The 14,232-nt window shown below is 37.2% G+C and overlaps 1 protein-coding gene across 6 annotated transcripts in view; it reads left to right on the top strand.

Moving 5' to 3' along the window:
* LOC122822857 (KAT8 regulatory NSL complex subunit 1-like) overlaps positions 1 to 14,232 on the top strand; it is a 41,135-nt gene that overhangs the window by 11,869 nt on the left and 15,034 nt on the right. For all 6 annotated transcript variants that reach the window (XM_044101829.1, XM_044101833.1, XM_044101832.1 and 3 more), the window contains one exon: positions 13,294 to 13,435. In XM_044101829.1, coding sequence (XP_043957764.1) covers positions 13,294 to 13,435 — 142 coding nt within the window. The remainder of the gene's footprint in view (positions 1 to 13,293; positions 13,436 to 14,232) is intronic.

Below are 14,232 nucleotides of genomic sequence, written 5' to 3'. Positions count from 1 at the left end.
CATCCATGTGTCATTGGAATCAAGAGAGGGAGGAGGCAGTATAGCAGGTGGTTTGGCAGTGTTAATGGAGTTACTGGCCTGAGTGGGATTGGGTAGATTATTAACAAAGTAGCTCTTTATTATCCCCGCTGTGTTGACTTTAAACCTTTGACCTAAATATCATCCTATCCCAACAGGAAGTTCTTATGTGCCTAAACATGTAAGCAATTTACAGAGAGGCTTCTGATTCTGTCTTATACTTTACATAATTTAAAAGAGGAAATAAGAGGAAATAAAACTGGAGTAAATAATTCTGACAAATTTCAATATGGGTGGTGTTAGGGGAAAGATTTGTGTTGATTATAGATTTAATGCTGTAAATGTGTATAACAAATGGAACTTCAGTTTGTTTACATAGTGGCAAATCACAACTTGTTGCTCAGGACATAGCTAGAAGAATCTAGGTTTTAAAGCAGTTTTAAACACTCTTTTAGCAAGTGTCTTAAATTTCAATTGCAAAAACTGAATTTAAGATCTGATTATGTATTTAGAAAATATAAAAAATGCTTATGTACCTGACAAAGGCTATTCTTTTTTAAATCGGTGATGTAAGTTCCTAAAAATGCATCTCGGAACGAAAAAAAAACTGAACAATGAGTTGTTTTTTATTTTTTATTAAAAGTTTAATTAAAAAGTCTCTTGCAAGTCATTCCAATTCTGTTTCCCTACAGTGACCTTATGTTATGTAGTTAGCTTTATTCATTTGGCTTTGTTATGATCTAAAAGTGGAAGTCGTTACACTGTTTGTCTTCTATTCTTGTCATAGATTTACATAAGATGTTCCCCATATCTTATCAATAAGTATCTAAAATTGTTGTAAAATAGCAAACTATTTCTCTCCTTTTGGGAATTAGATTATTAAAAGTGTGATTAGGACAGACCAAAGATAATGAACAATTGATGCTTCTGTTTGATCTTACAGTTTATTTGTGAAGATTGGCGACCAGAGTTGGGAACTTCAACACCATCAGTTAATTGTAAAATATTTTTTTATAAAGTAGTTATAACTGATTAATTGATCTAAAGTTACTTGCTGGGAGAAGCTTGGCTTTTAAGTTATTTTTAACAATTGTGTTGTCTTTTGGTATGTTTTTTTTTTTTATTTTTTATTGCTCTCCTAGTAAAACATTTCTCGTTACAACAACCAGGTGGTAATAAAAGCATTGCATTATTTGCCAATCACCATGAAGCTGCAAAAAAAAAAAAAAAAAATCAAATTTTTGCTAAAGGCTTTCAAATTTAAACATACCTCCTAGGGAACAGATCAGAGAAACACTTAAAGTTAAGGAATTCTACAGCAGTAACATGTTTTGCATTATCCCTCTTTTATGAAAAGTGTTTCAGTGCAAACTATAGTTTATTTCCTTGAAAATAACTTGTTTTTCAGTGATTGTTTCAGTGATGAAATGTCACTGAAACAATCAGTGGTCAGTTTTTTAGAAAACGTCAGCTTACAACAAGTGTAATTTTGAGGCACAGACTGATCAAATGCATTTACAGAACTATATAGACAAGTCAAAATTATCGTATAGGCAGATTCAGATTTAGTTAAATACGTTTCAATTCAGTTTTAGTTATCTGTAAAATTTTAAATGTACAAGTTTATAAATCTAAGGAGATTCTGGAATTGGCATCATGCCATTGAATAAGCAGCTTACCCTCCTACTGAGAGTTAATTTAAAAAAGTAAATTTTTTCACACAGTTGGAAAAATGTTAATGCATCAACAGACAAAGGTACATGTGTCTTACCAACCAGTAACACTGGTTGGTAAGTTGGCAAGTTAATTTCTCATCGCAGTGAGCATGTTGGGGTTTGTTCCTGCTTTATTTAAGCATAATAACTTTCTAGTGCCTACGTTTTTGTAACAGTCTTACTGTCAGGCAGCGAAAGCTTCCTGAAACATGGTCTCCATTAACATGTAGTGACTCAGTGTAAAGGCACATTTTCCACTGATTCTGTTCCAGGAACTAGATGTTAGAGCGGTGAAGAGGTCTGCAGTTAGATGTAACGTTTATGGTTATCTATGGTTATCTGTAGCGCAGTAGATCATGTGTGCTTGTGAAAGACACTCTTGTTCGCAGAGGAAGTAAAATCAGTTATTAATCAGTGACTGGATGCTGATTTTATTTTTTTTTTTAACTGTATCGTAATCATCAGTACTGTTAAGTAAGTACTGTTAATCCCGCTGAAGTCAGTTTTTCCTACCTAAAGATAATCTAAAGCTGCTCACGACCAGTTAAAACTTGCTCTTTGAGACTATGGGAGTGTCACCGGTTTTTGGTATCTGTACAATGCAATCTGCACTTTAATAAAAACATAAACAAACAAAAAGTTTCTTAACGGAACTGAGCTTTGTATATGATGCAAACATTTGACATTTTCATTTGATATGGAAGCTGTGAATATTTGAGTTTTATTGAGCGAAGTGAAAACTAAAGTTGATATCCCTTCCTGGAGCTAGTGATTCAACAGGTTGAAAACTGGTTCTCTGCGCTGTTCAGCCATGACTCTTTGTTAACATATTTGTCTTCCAGGAAGTGAGGCGTGGACTTTTCTGAGACTATTATACCAAATTTTTCCAATCTAACATTTGGTCTCTGTTAACAATTACCGGCTTAAAGGGGTTACACCACTAACTAACATTTTTATGTTTTCTTCGAGCTGCAGCCTCCTAATTCTCTTAATGTCATGTGGGTTGACAGCCGTGTGGTAATGTAACCTGCTTGCTTGTTTGGCCGTGTTGCTTACAAGTAATCCTGTCATGCTTGCTCTATAGAAATGCTTTCCCGTATCTCAGGATTGGTGTTCACCCAACATCTGTTGCAAGCTTAAGTTGCAGGCATATTTATTTTTTTTCTTTGATCGATGTCTGTTGTAAATGAGAGATCCATAATTGGACCCACCAGTTGGTGGGTGCTGCTACTTTCAGAAATTTATGTTAATGGCATTCTTTGCTCAAACCGCAGAATAAGTTGTCCTCATTAGATTAAGCATGTTACAAGGAGCACGGCGCGTTCTGTGTTAAGAAACGAGTGGGCACAGTTTCTTGTTTCTGAGGCAACAAAAAATGCTCATCAGGAAATATCAGGTCTTACATAATGGCTTATGGAACAATAGAAATATCAGAATTCCTGTAATCTGATCATTAAAAAACAGATTCCTCTCTTCAGTATTTAAAAACCCCCAGATGATCTGACGATCCGACCAATGTGCTGCTTGTATGATCGTCAGGGTAATTGGGACTACAGCGTGCCTTTCATGCTTATGGCTCAGCATTACTCTGCAGTCTGAGTCACTTAGCTGTGTTGTTCCTTCCCTTCATCGCTGCTGTCCATGTATGTATGCAGTCGAGCGCCTGTATAGGTTTCTGTTCCACTTGACACATCTGGATGTGTTTAGCTCGACCCAAGTTCCCCAACACAAACCCACAGGCGTTACATAACCCCCTTCTTTTATGTAATGACTGCTGCAGCTCTCCGGCTGAATTTGCCCTCTCTCGTTTTTCCTGCCCCACACCCTGTCCTGCTGGTTGGCCTCATCCGTAATCCCGGTTCCCGAACGGTTTCCTCCTCAAGATGACTTGAAGCAGCTGTCCTGTTAATGTTTCAGTTGAGAGAATTTTTCAGCTGTGTAAACAAGTCTAAAATTAGTGACTGCAGAATGAAGAGAATAAGCTGATTTGTATTCATTTAGTTCCTTTTAGTCATTTATTGGTAATAACTAAATTGTAAATATGCCTGCTATGATAACACATTCTGATGGACGATAAATTAGCCCATAAATTATTGTGATAAACAATATTATTTTGAGACAATTTTCAAGTAATATATTGATAATGGCATAGTAATGCAGGTTTACCTTCTCAAAGACTGATGAACTTCAATTTTCTACAGAACACGCCACCCTGGGCCTGGAAGATATTTTCAATATCCAAAATAAAACGCAAGTAAAATCAAAGAAAAAAAAAATACTTTGTGTATATCCTTTGATGTGAGTTGTTTGTTTTTTTTTAAGTTGGGCCTATCAGAGATTTTGTGGCAGATATCCAACCGCTGATTTTGTAAAGCTTCCAACTGCTGGTGCTGATTTTAGCTTCTGATTTTTAAGATCTATAAATAACACCAAATTACATTTTTACCAAGTGAGAGGCCAGTCAGTTATGACTTACCCATTGTTTCAAAAGCAAGACAAAATGATTACAGTTGACCTTTGAAACCAACTTAAAGATTTAGCACCATTAGTGGATTAAACTTTCCTAACTTTCTGTGTCTTTCTTATCGAGTTAGCAGGTCTCTGCCATAACTTTGAGATTTCCTACAGGCTACCAACATTTCCTCATCCAGTCTGTTCTGTTCTCGACTGAAGCGGAGTAAAAACTATTCAGCTTTTCATACTACATTCTTATTGTCTTTTGAAGTCTGTATTGTAGCAGCCAACATGCCTCCAAGAAAATAGTTTCCTTTCTTGTAGCTTCTTGCATATTTTATGCTTCCTCTGACATCATTTTTAAACAACCCACTGATATTTCAACACCGAAGAGTGTTGGTGCCACGGCAACCTGGAGGAGTTTAAGCATAGTGTATACAACAATGTGTTTTTTTTTTTTTTTTTTATCTTACTGAGAAAACATCTCAGGCTTGAGAAAACATCTCAGGCCTTCAGCTTAGTTTTTGGAAAGTTGAGATAAAAATGTAGCCTTCTTATTGCAAGCCTTGGCAAATGCATCAAACTCTTGTTAGATTGTCATGGAGCCAAAAGCAAAACCTGCAAAAGTGACCTTCACAGTTGGTAGCACTTAAACCTTTAACAATGTGTTTGTGTCAAGCTGCAGTGAGACCCTCAAATTGCTGGTTTCTATCAGTTGTCTGACGTGTTTCTTTGTACTAACAGAAGTCACTTCATGTAAAGTTAGTTTTATTATGGTGTTTCGAAATAGTTGACCAACACTTGAAATCCCTGCAACAGAGAAATGAGGCAAGAGGTCAAGGGAGAAGGTGCGTCTGCTGGTTGACAGAGCTTCAGAAAAAAAAAAAAAAAGGCTTTAAAGCTCCACTAGAAGAATGGCGATTGTGTTCAGTGCTATTAGATGTGAGCAGAGCAGTAAACAATTTATTTTGAGGGTACCAAAAACAGCTGCTGTGGTCAGTGTTCCTGCAGTGTGTATTCTCAATCAGGGAAAGTTATTCTGCCGGGATGTGGTTGTGTTGGAGGGATTTTTTTTGATCTGTCAAGTAGGAAAGACAAAGCTTTTGCTCATTTGTAACTCTATGATGAAAGAGATTATTCAAATAAAAGTTTTGGCCGAAAACTCTTGACACAGAGGTAGTGTTCAGTGGTCACAAGGAGAGCCGAGGAGCAGTAATATGAAAACATGTGACTGGGAAACACTTTTGTTCTCCTCAGGGAAGCATTGATGGGAGTGAATTATTACTCATAAAAGACAGCAAGGTAATAAGAGTGGCTGCTCGTTCCCCACCACCCAGCTGGACTGCTGGGACATGAAGTGGGTGAAGATGGAGGCTGGTACACAGTTACATCTAATGGGAGGAACCCTTTGACTGACCTTTAACTGATGAGGGGTGAACATGTCGACTTTAGACAATCTACAAAAGATAGAACTCTAAATGTAATCTGCCCTTGAGCTTGAACTCAAATTTGAAAAAATGTTTGTGACAAATGTTAGCTCCAATCTGTAAGGAGCTAAACCTTCATGGTTATCTCTGGATAGCTGCATATTTAATCCATCTATATGCAACTGAAAACACTACAGTAGATGTTTTCAGTTGTACATTACATACTAATGTATCTTATGCTTTCTAAGCACATTTGCAAAGTGCATGAATATTGGAGACTAATCCAGATCTTCTTTTCTTATGGAGAGATTTCTGTTGTTATACTGACCTGAGTAACCAATACAAGTTTCAGTCTGATGTTTGAATTTACTCACAATACAAGGCTGGAAACTTCCTTCACCCAGCTTAGACATTTAAATAGAGCTGCAGCTAATAATTAAGCTAGTAATCAGGTGTCCTTTCAATTATTCTGACAAGTTGTTGGATAAAAATCAATGGCACATTCTGTAAATTTTTCATTTTCCTGCTTAAGTTTATTTTATACTGTTGTAATATTAGAAGTGAATTTGTTGTATTTCTTTTTATAAATAAGAAATAGTAGGGATGTCGCAATCAGTTTTTTATTTTTGTTTTTCTTTTGCCCCTGAGTTAGTCATTTGATTTTTGAGTATTGGCTGATAGTCCTAATCCGATATTTCAGAAATATTTGAGCAGGGGGTACTACATTAAATGTAATCTGGAGCGGGATCACTGGCAGTTTTGCACATTTTTGTTTCCATTGCATTATGGAAATGAAATGGAGTGGCTCTCCTCTCTGCTCTACTGCAGTCAGACTGACTATCTGCAAGTGCTCTCTGCAGTGTATCTGCAGTTCTATTGGTGTTTTCTCATTTTGTCTCCAATAAACCAGAGACTGTTGATAGATTTGTCAATAGGCACTTTTTTGATAAAAAGTTGAAAAGTTGCTAAACACAGTGATATTGTCACTAAGTTGGTAACAATGCTCCCACTCTAAGCTGATGATTTGCTTTGCTTTACGGCAGCCACTGCTGCAAAATGCTGTGCATGTATTGTTTCAAGATGGTCTGACTCTGTACCACCTCATAACTGTAGATACGGTTATTCTCGTTTTGTTTAGAGTAAATATAAATGTACATCTAATCCCTGACCGAGATGTGATGTCTGATTCTGATCCAGTGTGAAACTACGTGATCGGGCTGAATTTCAGGTCGCATGCTCGGATCAGGACATTGTAAATTTTAATGCCTAAAATGAAATAATATATTTTTCCTTTAGTGTACACTTGACCATTTGTAGCAAAGGATGCATCTAAAAAAAATACTTCTGACATACAAAATCTGAAAAGTAAACTCCTTCTCGCTTGACTTAACATCAATACAGTTCAGTTTTTTTTCTGTTTTCTTCTTCTTTTTTTTTACATATTTACAAAGGATTTTTTCCTACCTTAAGGTACAATAACCTTAAAGCCAATGTAGTTATGGCTTATTACTATTAGTGTATTACTCTTTCACCATTTGACTTTATCTTTTGAATCTGTACACTCCAGTTAATGATTAATTGATGCCTACATGTTTTGGCAATTATTTCAATAATCAAGTCATCACTGTTAATCAGAATAAGTGTTTCAACTCTACATTAAAGTAGTTAAAATATCAGTGAGAGACTGAAGGGTTTTCAAATCTAAATACATCATCTTGCAGACAAACTTACCTGATGACCTTTATATAAATATTCCATTTGAAAATTCAGCTTTGTATTAATAACGAAGCATAAATAACTGCTAACTGTCTCGTGATGCATGACAAGGCATGGGGCGGTATGTGATTCTGTATTGACACAAAGCAAAGTTACTTTTTACACATAACTAAAGCAATAATAATCCCATTATTCCTGTTGTTGTAAAAAAAAAAAAAGAAAACAGCTTAAATTGTTGCGGTTACAATAGCGTTATTACAGTTATGTTTTATACATAGTCCTAAGGAAAAATATACAATAATGTTCTATGTAGAGCTTTAGTGTTCATTTTGCAAAATACTGCATATTTTGGCCATTCTGCTTTTTATAAATCAACACTGGAGGTACAGAAAGCTGATATTACCGGTTTAATTAGTCAGACTCTTTGATAGGGCAGCCAACCTGTAGTCAGCTGCTTTCCAGATGTACTCCTCTTAGCTTGCAAAGTGTTGTTTTAAAACAGTGTTGCCTTCAAAATAGTGTTGGGTGGCACTCCGTTAGTTACCACGAAATGACTGTTCAGGTTTTCTTGACTATAAAAAAGCCACATTTATCTGTCTTAATCTGCCTTACTCTGTTTTTGTTAGAGAACTTTAATTCTTTCTCTAGTTCTAAAAGCTCTTGCCTTTAAAAACCATTGAACGCCATGATATCTGAATCTTGCCAATAACTTTACATGTCTAAGTACATACTTTGAAAGGAATACCAAAATACAGTGATCTGTCTCTATCCTACTTTATCTGACATCAGAAAGTTTTTTTTTTTTTTTTTTACAGTTTCAATGTGGGAATACTTTGAAACTTCATTCTTTGGGTATATATTTTGTTTTTAAGTTCAGTTATTTTGTTTTTAATTCAACAATGAATGAAACCACTTATAATACTTCACACATGCAACATGTAATGTTTGCAACATGTTGTTTTAGATAATGTTGCTCTGAATCTTGGCTTGTAAAGACTTGTCAGTTGATCTGACACTTTTCCCTTGCATAGCAACATACCACCATTTGTGTTTTCTCTCTGATGTCGAACTGCAAAATCCTTAAATAGAGGTACATCTACAAAAACTGAATATTGTACAAAAAAGGTAAAGATTTTTTTTTCCTACTCATTTCAGAAAGTTTAGCTCATTTTATAGATTTATTACACAAAGTGGAATATTTCAAAATTCCTTTTTTTAAATTTTTTATTTTGATTGTTTTACAGATCATGGAAACCCAGAATTCAAAGTCTCAGAAAAATAGAATATTGTAAAAAGGGGTAAATATTGGTGTCACCCCCAAATATTCAGGGATTCATGAGCCTCTAAATGATCTTTGTCTGGGTTAGTAGACCACACAATCCTGGGGAAAACTGCTGACTTGACAGATATCCTGAAAAGTGTCATTGACACCTTCCACAAGCCATCCTAAAGAAGCTGGTTGTTCTTTGCGCTGAATCCAAGCATATTCATTGGAAGTTGATTAGAAGGAAAAACTGTGGTAAGAAAATGTGCAACGGCATTAACCGCATCCTTGAGAGGATTGTCTGGCTCTTTCCATTCAAGCCTTAGCATTCAGGCCTCGACTCTTTCCACTCAGGCTAAGACCTGAATGGAAAGGGCCACTATGCACAGATGAAGCTTGGGACACAAATGTTGCCTCGTAGAAAGTCACTCCTAAATCGGAGACTGCACTGTTGCTTTGTGGTTCAAGGTCATATTTTATTTGGAGATCAAGGTCCATGAATCTGGAAGAAAACTGTAGAGGTGCAGAAGTCAGTGTTTGGGTTTTATTCTGTGTACAGTGAATCTGAGTTTTGCTTTCTGAAATAAGTGACAAAAGATTTTTGATATTCAGATTTTTAGAGATGCCCCTGTGTATTTATGTATTCTGTGTATATTTGTATATATTGTGGTTATACAGTGAAAATCGATCAGGGAAACACTTTCAGGGCTAATGCATAAAGAAGTGATTCATTCATGGAAAAACTGAACCTTTACATCTGGAGACTTCTCCTGGATTGATGATTTGTGGATTATCAGTGACGTTTCTGTGGGCAACTGTCATTCAGGAAACCTGCTGGCTTTTGGCTCAGATTTGGGCCACGTTTTTCAGGATCAGTATAGTATACTGGTTCCCAGTGACGAACCACATGTGCGCTGCATCTAGAGAAGCGCCACGCTGCAGAATGTGCTGACAGCCAGGAAACGGCAGCTGTAGAGACTGCCGTTGGTGCTTTGTGTGTTGGAGCTGGGGGAGGAGAGCACATCCCGGTTAGAGTGGGAGTGGGGGTGTTGAGCAATCCCTCATTCTTCTCTGCGCCTCTGATGATTGAGGTGATTGGATGTGTGATGTCCTACAAGTTTTCATATTTGACTACATTCAAATCCAGACTCTGTGCTCCTTCTACTTTTATCCGTTTCACTCAGAGACGACTAGTCACTCAGGTCTACTGTTGTACTAAGACTCGACGCCTTTTCAGCAGTAGCGTTGTATTTTTGGGAAATAAATTATTCAACAGCAGTTGAATTTCCAGGTGGAGTTGATAGAACTGTAAAAAGTTTTGTATCTTGTGGTCTGATTTGAGTTAAAATGTAAAAGCAAAAATCAAAACTTGGTAAAAAAAAAAAAAGAAAAATCAGACCTAAAAATATTTGTCTGACATTCATATTTCACTTCTAGACCATTTGCCAGTACAGTGTGTGTGTGTGTAGGAACAAAGACAATACAAATGACTAATAAGTTTGCCAAAAGATATGAAGCCTGAACAGAAGCAATAAAACTGTCCGTCCATAAATGGTTATCTACTGAAATAGGTTTAGAGTCCCACCAATCTAAATTGTATTTTTTCCAGGTAATTTCCCCAAAAGCTTAGAAAGTATATCGACGAACAAAGACGATTCCTTTAAAAATTAACTTAATTCAGTGATGATTCCAGGTTTAAATTAGTTTCTTTTTCTTCTTTTGACAAACATTATGTACAGGACAGTCAAAATGATTAAATGATTGTCTGGCATGTTTGAGTTTCTGTGTTTAAGCACAGACTCCTGCTTAAATTAGTGAGAAAATAGGACCTTTTATTCTAAACATTCTGTAGATTCTCATTAATTGCAGTGAAGTGAATCTCATGTTCCGTTACGTCTCTAAGGTGTTCTATCTGTATGAGATCTGGTGACTGTGGAAGCCCTTGTAGAACACTAAACTCATTGCAGCATCCAAGAAACCAGTCCATGGCACTAAACGTTGCCAAAAAGATGTTGCAGTTGAACTGTAGACTCATCGTACCAGGCAATGTTTCTTCCAATCTGTCATCAGATTATGGTAAACCCGTGTGAACTTTAGCCCTGGCATCCCTGTTTTTTTGTTGTAGCTAGTCTGCTTTAAAGTTTGCCCGCAGTCTTATAAGTTGCTGTTGCCACATGCATTTGTTGTAATGAGTAGATGTTTGAACTACTGTTGCCCATCTGCCAGATGAAAGGAGTGAGAAAACGAGAAGAAACATTTCCAAAGAAAAAAATGCTGAGTGAGTTCAGTCCTTTACCTCCTTGTCACCTGATCCTGTTACCATTTGGCTAGTTGTTTGTTCTCTCTATAGTTGTCTGTTTAACTTCTTAGCAGCTGGTCAGATTTAATGAACAAGTGGGATGTAGCTGAGGGTCTGCTTACATGTAGGCTTGTGGTCAGCCTGCTAATGAGCTTCCACAGGTAATTTTATTTATTTTTTTTTTATGTTTGGTCTTAGTCTAGACTTGGTTTTGGTGGGTTTGACTAAAACTCTGCTAAATGTCTTAAGTTGCTACCATACAATTTGATGGGTTTCTATTTGTGTTCACAAGTAAGTGTACCTCTTTTGAGCTAAAAATGTTTAAAGTTGACAGGAAATTTGAAAATATCACTTGATAATTATGTGTTGTTGAAAGATTGGAGATTAATATCTCAACACAAAGTATAAAGTCTTAAAAAAATGCAAACAGTTTTTAAAAACTTAAGTAAGCATTGCTTAGCCTGGTGGGGGCACAAGTAAAGCCTGATGGCACACCAGGCTCATAATACACTGGGAAAAACCCAGTGTATTAATAACTGTTGCCTAGTGACCAAGTATGTTTGCAATCATACCTTTTTAACTAAATACAATACTAAGTACTGAGTTGTTTCCCAAATCCCTTCAGTACTTCTCAGGTTGAATACAGAAATCTCAATTAGCTGTTTAGCTTTAAATGCCATTTCCTGCCTTGGTTTGTGATGGTTTCATGTGGTGGTCCTGGCTTTCACCAAATACAAACATGCTAACCTATTTTAAGGTTAACTGGCGAGAATTTTGATTATGGTGAATAAATCAAATTAAATTTCAAGTATTTTAACGTGCAACAATATCATAAATAACCCTGCTTTAATCAGCAATTGCCTGGGATTTTGGTCCAACGTGTGAAATAAATCATGTCTTTGACCCTCTGACTGTTGATGACAACCCTGGTTTCTTTATAGGCAGGTCAATGCTGCTTTCTGTTCTCTCTTCAGAAGTTTAAGCTCACATTATTCTGTTTCAGTATGAATTTCTGTGATCATTTTCCAGTCCCCCCCACCCCTCAGGGACTTTGCACCTGGCTCATTCTCCCTCTGTTGCCTCAGATGTCCACCCAGCTCTCACTGAATCACACCATAAAACCAGCAGCTCCAAGAACCCGAACACATTTCAGCCTGTCAGTTTTGCTGTGGAAAAAGGCTCCATGACGACTTATGTATGTTAATAAACCACCTTTAACAGTGCACCTATCTGATGCACCGTGTGGTTGCCTAGGATTGTCGCAGTGTCTGTCACCATGTAGTTTGTGAAAGGAGAGCATGACTGTTTACCTCAGCAGAACAGGATTAAGTCTGTAGAAGAGCAAAAGGAAGTGGTGCTAGCAGGAAATACTGCAGCTGAATTGTTAGCTGTCCTTGATGCTGTGTTGCAGTGAACGAGCCATAGATGGGCAAATGTTGCAGTTGGAAAAGAAGGGAGGAATTAAGTGGTTCTTGATTAAACTGATTGGTGGCTGGCATCTGCTTTTATAGTGGACAGGAACCGTCTCTGATCAGCTTCTCAATAAGGCAGGATCCCTGCTTGGATTATTGGTTATCCCAGTGTATGCTCCTCTGTTTCCTGACCCAGCCCCACCCCCTCAAGCACTCTGTGGCCTGTAGATTGCTTTTAAAGCCCGTCTGTTCCTCTGCAGACTGCCAGAGCTTCCCAGCCCCCGTTGTCCCCATTTTCCACCCCTTTTCCCTTGCCTCTCGTGCTCTCGGCGGTGTGTACTCTCTGCAGATTCTAACCGGGTCCTTGTGAAGACTTAAACAGAGACGAGGTTTGAAGAAAGAGAATGCACAGGGGTCCGAGGTCTATCTTTGTTTGCCATCTGAGTCATTATTTTCATTGTTCAGCTAGTGTCACTGTGGCCTACATTTTGGAAGAACAGCTCCCCTTGTGGTAGCTGTCTTTTGGTGCAGGAGCAGACATTTTCCTCTCATGTCTGCCTTTGAAATGCCCATTCTGTGTGTCATACTGGTAAAATGGAGTACCCAGCTATGAGCTTTCCACACTGTTTACAATGGGAGATAACAGTGTTACAGAAGCACCTTTTTGTTTTGTTTTTCTTCATCTATAAAGCAGTTGTAATGTTTTTGTTTTTGGCTTCAGTTCTCCTCTAGGCTCCCTGCAGCTGTCATTAGTGGGTGTTATCTGTAATGCTGATTCACTGACCTCTGCAGTCTGACGGGGGAAATGCTGCTTTAATGATCAGTGTGTATTACTAATAGTTTAAAAACAATGACCCTATCTGCCTCTTGACTACTGGAACCTGTTAATAAATCCACAGATGTGAAAAATGACTTTAGGAAGTATGAATTTTATGTATTTGTGTCCCATGAAGTGGCTCAGCTGTAAACATTCCTCCCCCCCCTACAGATGGAAGCGGGCAGAGAGCCGCTACACCGTGGAAAGAGCTGGTATCATCAGCCACTGGAACTGGCTGCAGGCCCACATCTCGGACCTGGAGTACCGCATCCGACAGCAGACAGACATCTACAGACAAATCCGTACCAGCAAGGTTGGTTACTGCCATTTCCTTCCTAATCATCTCTGCATGGCGCTGCTGTACAATTGGAAGAGGACTTTCATGTTTTTAGAGAACTAGAAAGAGCCTTTATTGTCTCACAAAGGGAAAATTCTGATGCAACAGCAGCATTGTGTATATAGGTTCAAACAAAACAATAAATAAAAAATAAAAAAAATAGTAACAATAACGTACTGTATAATACTGAAATAAAAATTATAATGCATTTATTGGATATAAGAATATCCGATTCAAGATCCAAGAGATGTGCTGCTGAGTACACAGTGTTTCCAGCTGTAGTTTGTTTCTGCATATTGCATAGTTAAATATGTATTTTACAGGTAAATATTTGTAAGAGAAAACTGAGCTAGGATGATCTGGGTTGCAATTGTAAATTTTTAAGCTAGTATTTCAGTCTGAAACTTTTTTTTTTTTGGCTTCTTGATCCGTAAACGCATCATACTAAGCACTATCGGCTAACATAAACAGAAATTCTCTTGGATGTTTAACCTATTGCTGAGGAAAGATGACTTCTTAGCTATTTTTAGTATCAGTGAGGTATTAAAAATTAGATATGATGAAGCAATGTCAAATTTATTTAGCACTTTAAAAACAAGTGTAAAGCTGCACCAAAGTGCTGTATAAGAACAACAATAACACAAATTTATAAAAACAAGAGTATCAAAACACTACTTCAAATAAATGCCAAAGAAGCAATTTAACAGGATCCAGGCTGTGGGGAGGTGTAATTTGGAATATCCAACTCAAGGTAAATTGTTCTATAGAATAGG

The sequence above is a fragment of the Gambusia affinis genome, linkage group LG20, assembly GCF_019740435.1.
Source record: "Gambusia affinis linkage group LG20, SWU_Gaff_1.0, whole genome shotgun sequence".
NCBI classification, from domain to species: Eukaryota; Metazoa; Chordata; class Actinopteri; order Cyprinodontiformes; family Poeciliidae; genus Gambusia; species Gambusia affinis.
Note: the sequence above shows the minus strand (reverse complement) of the source record. Positions and strands in the feature narration are given on the sequence as shown.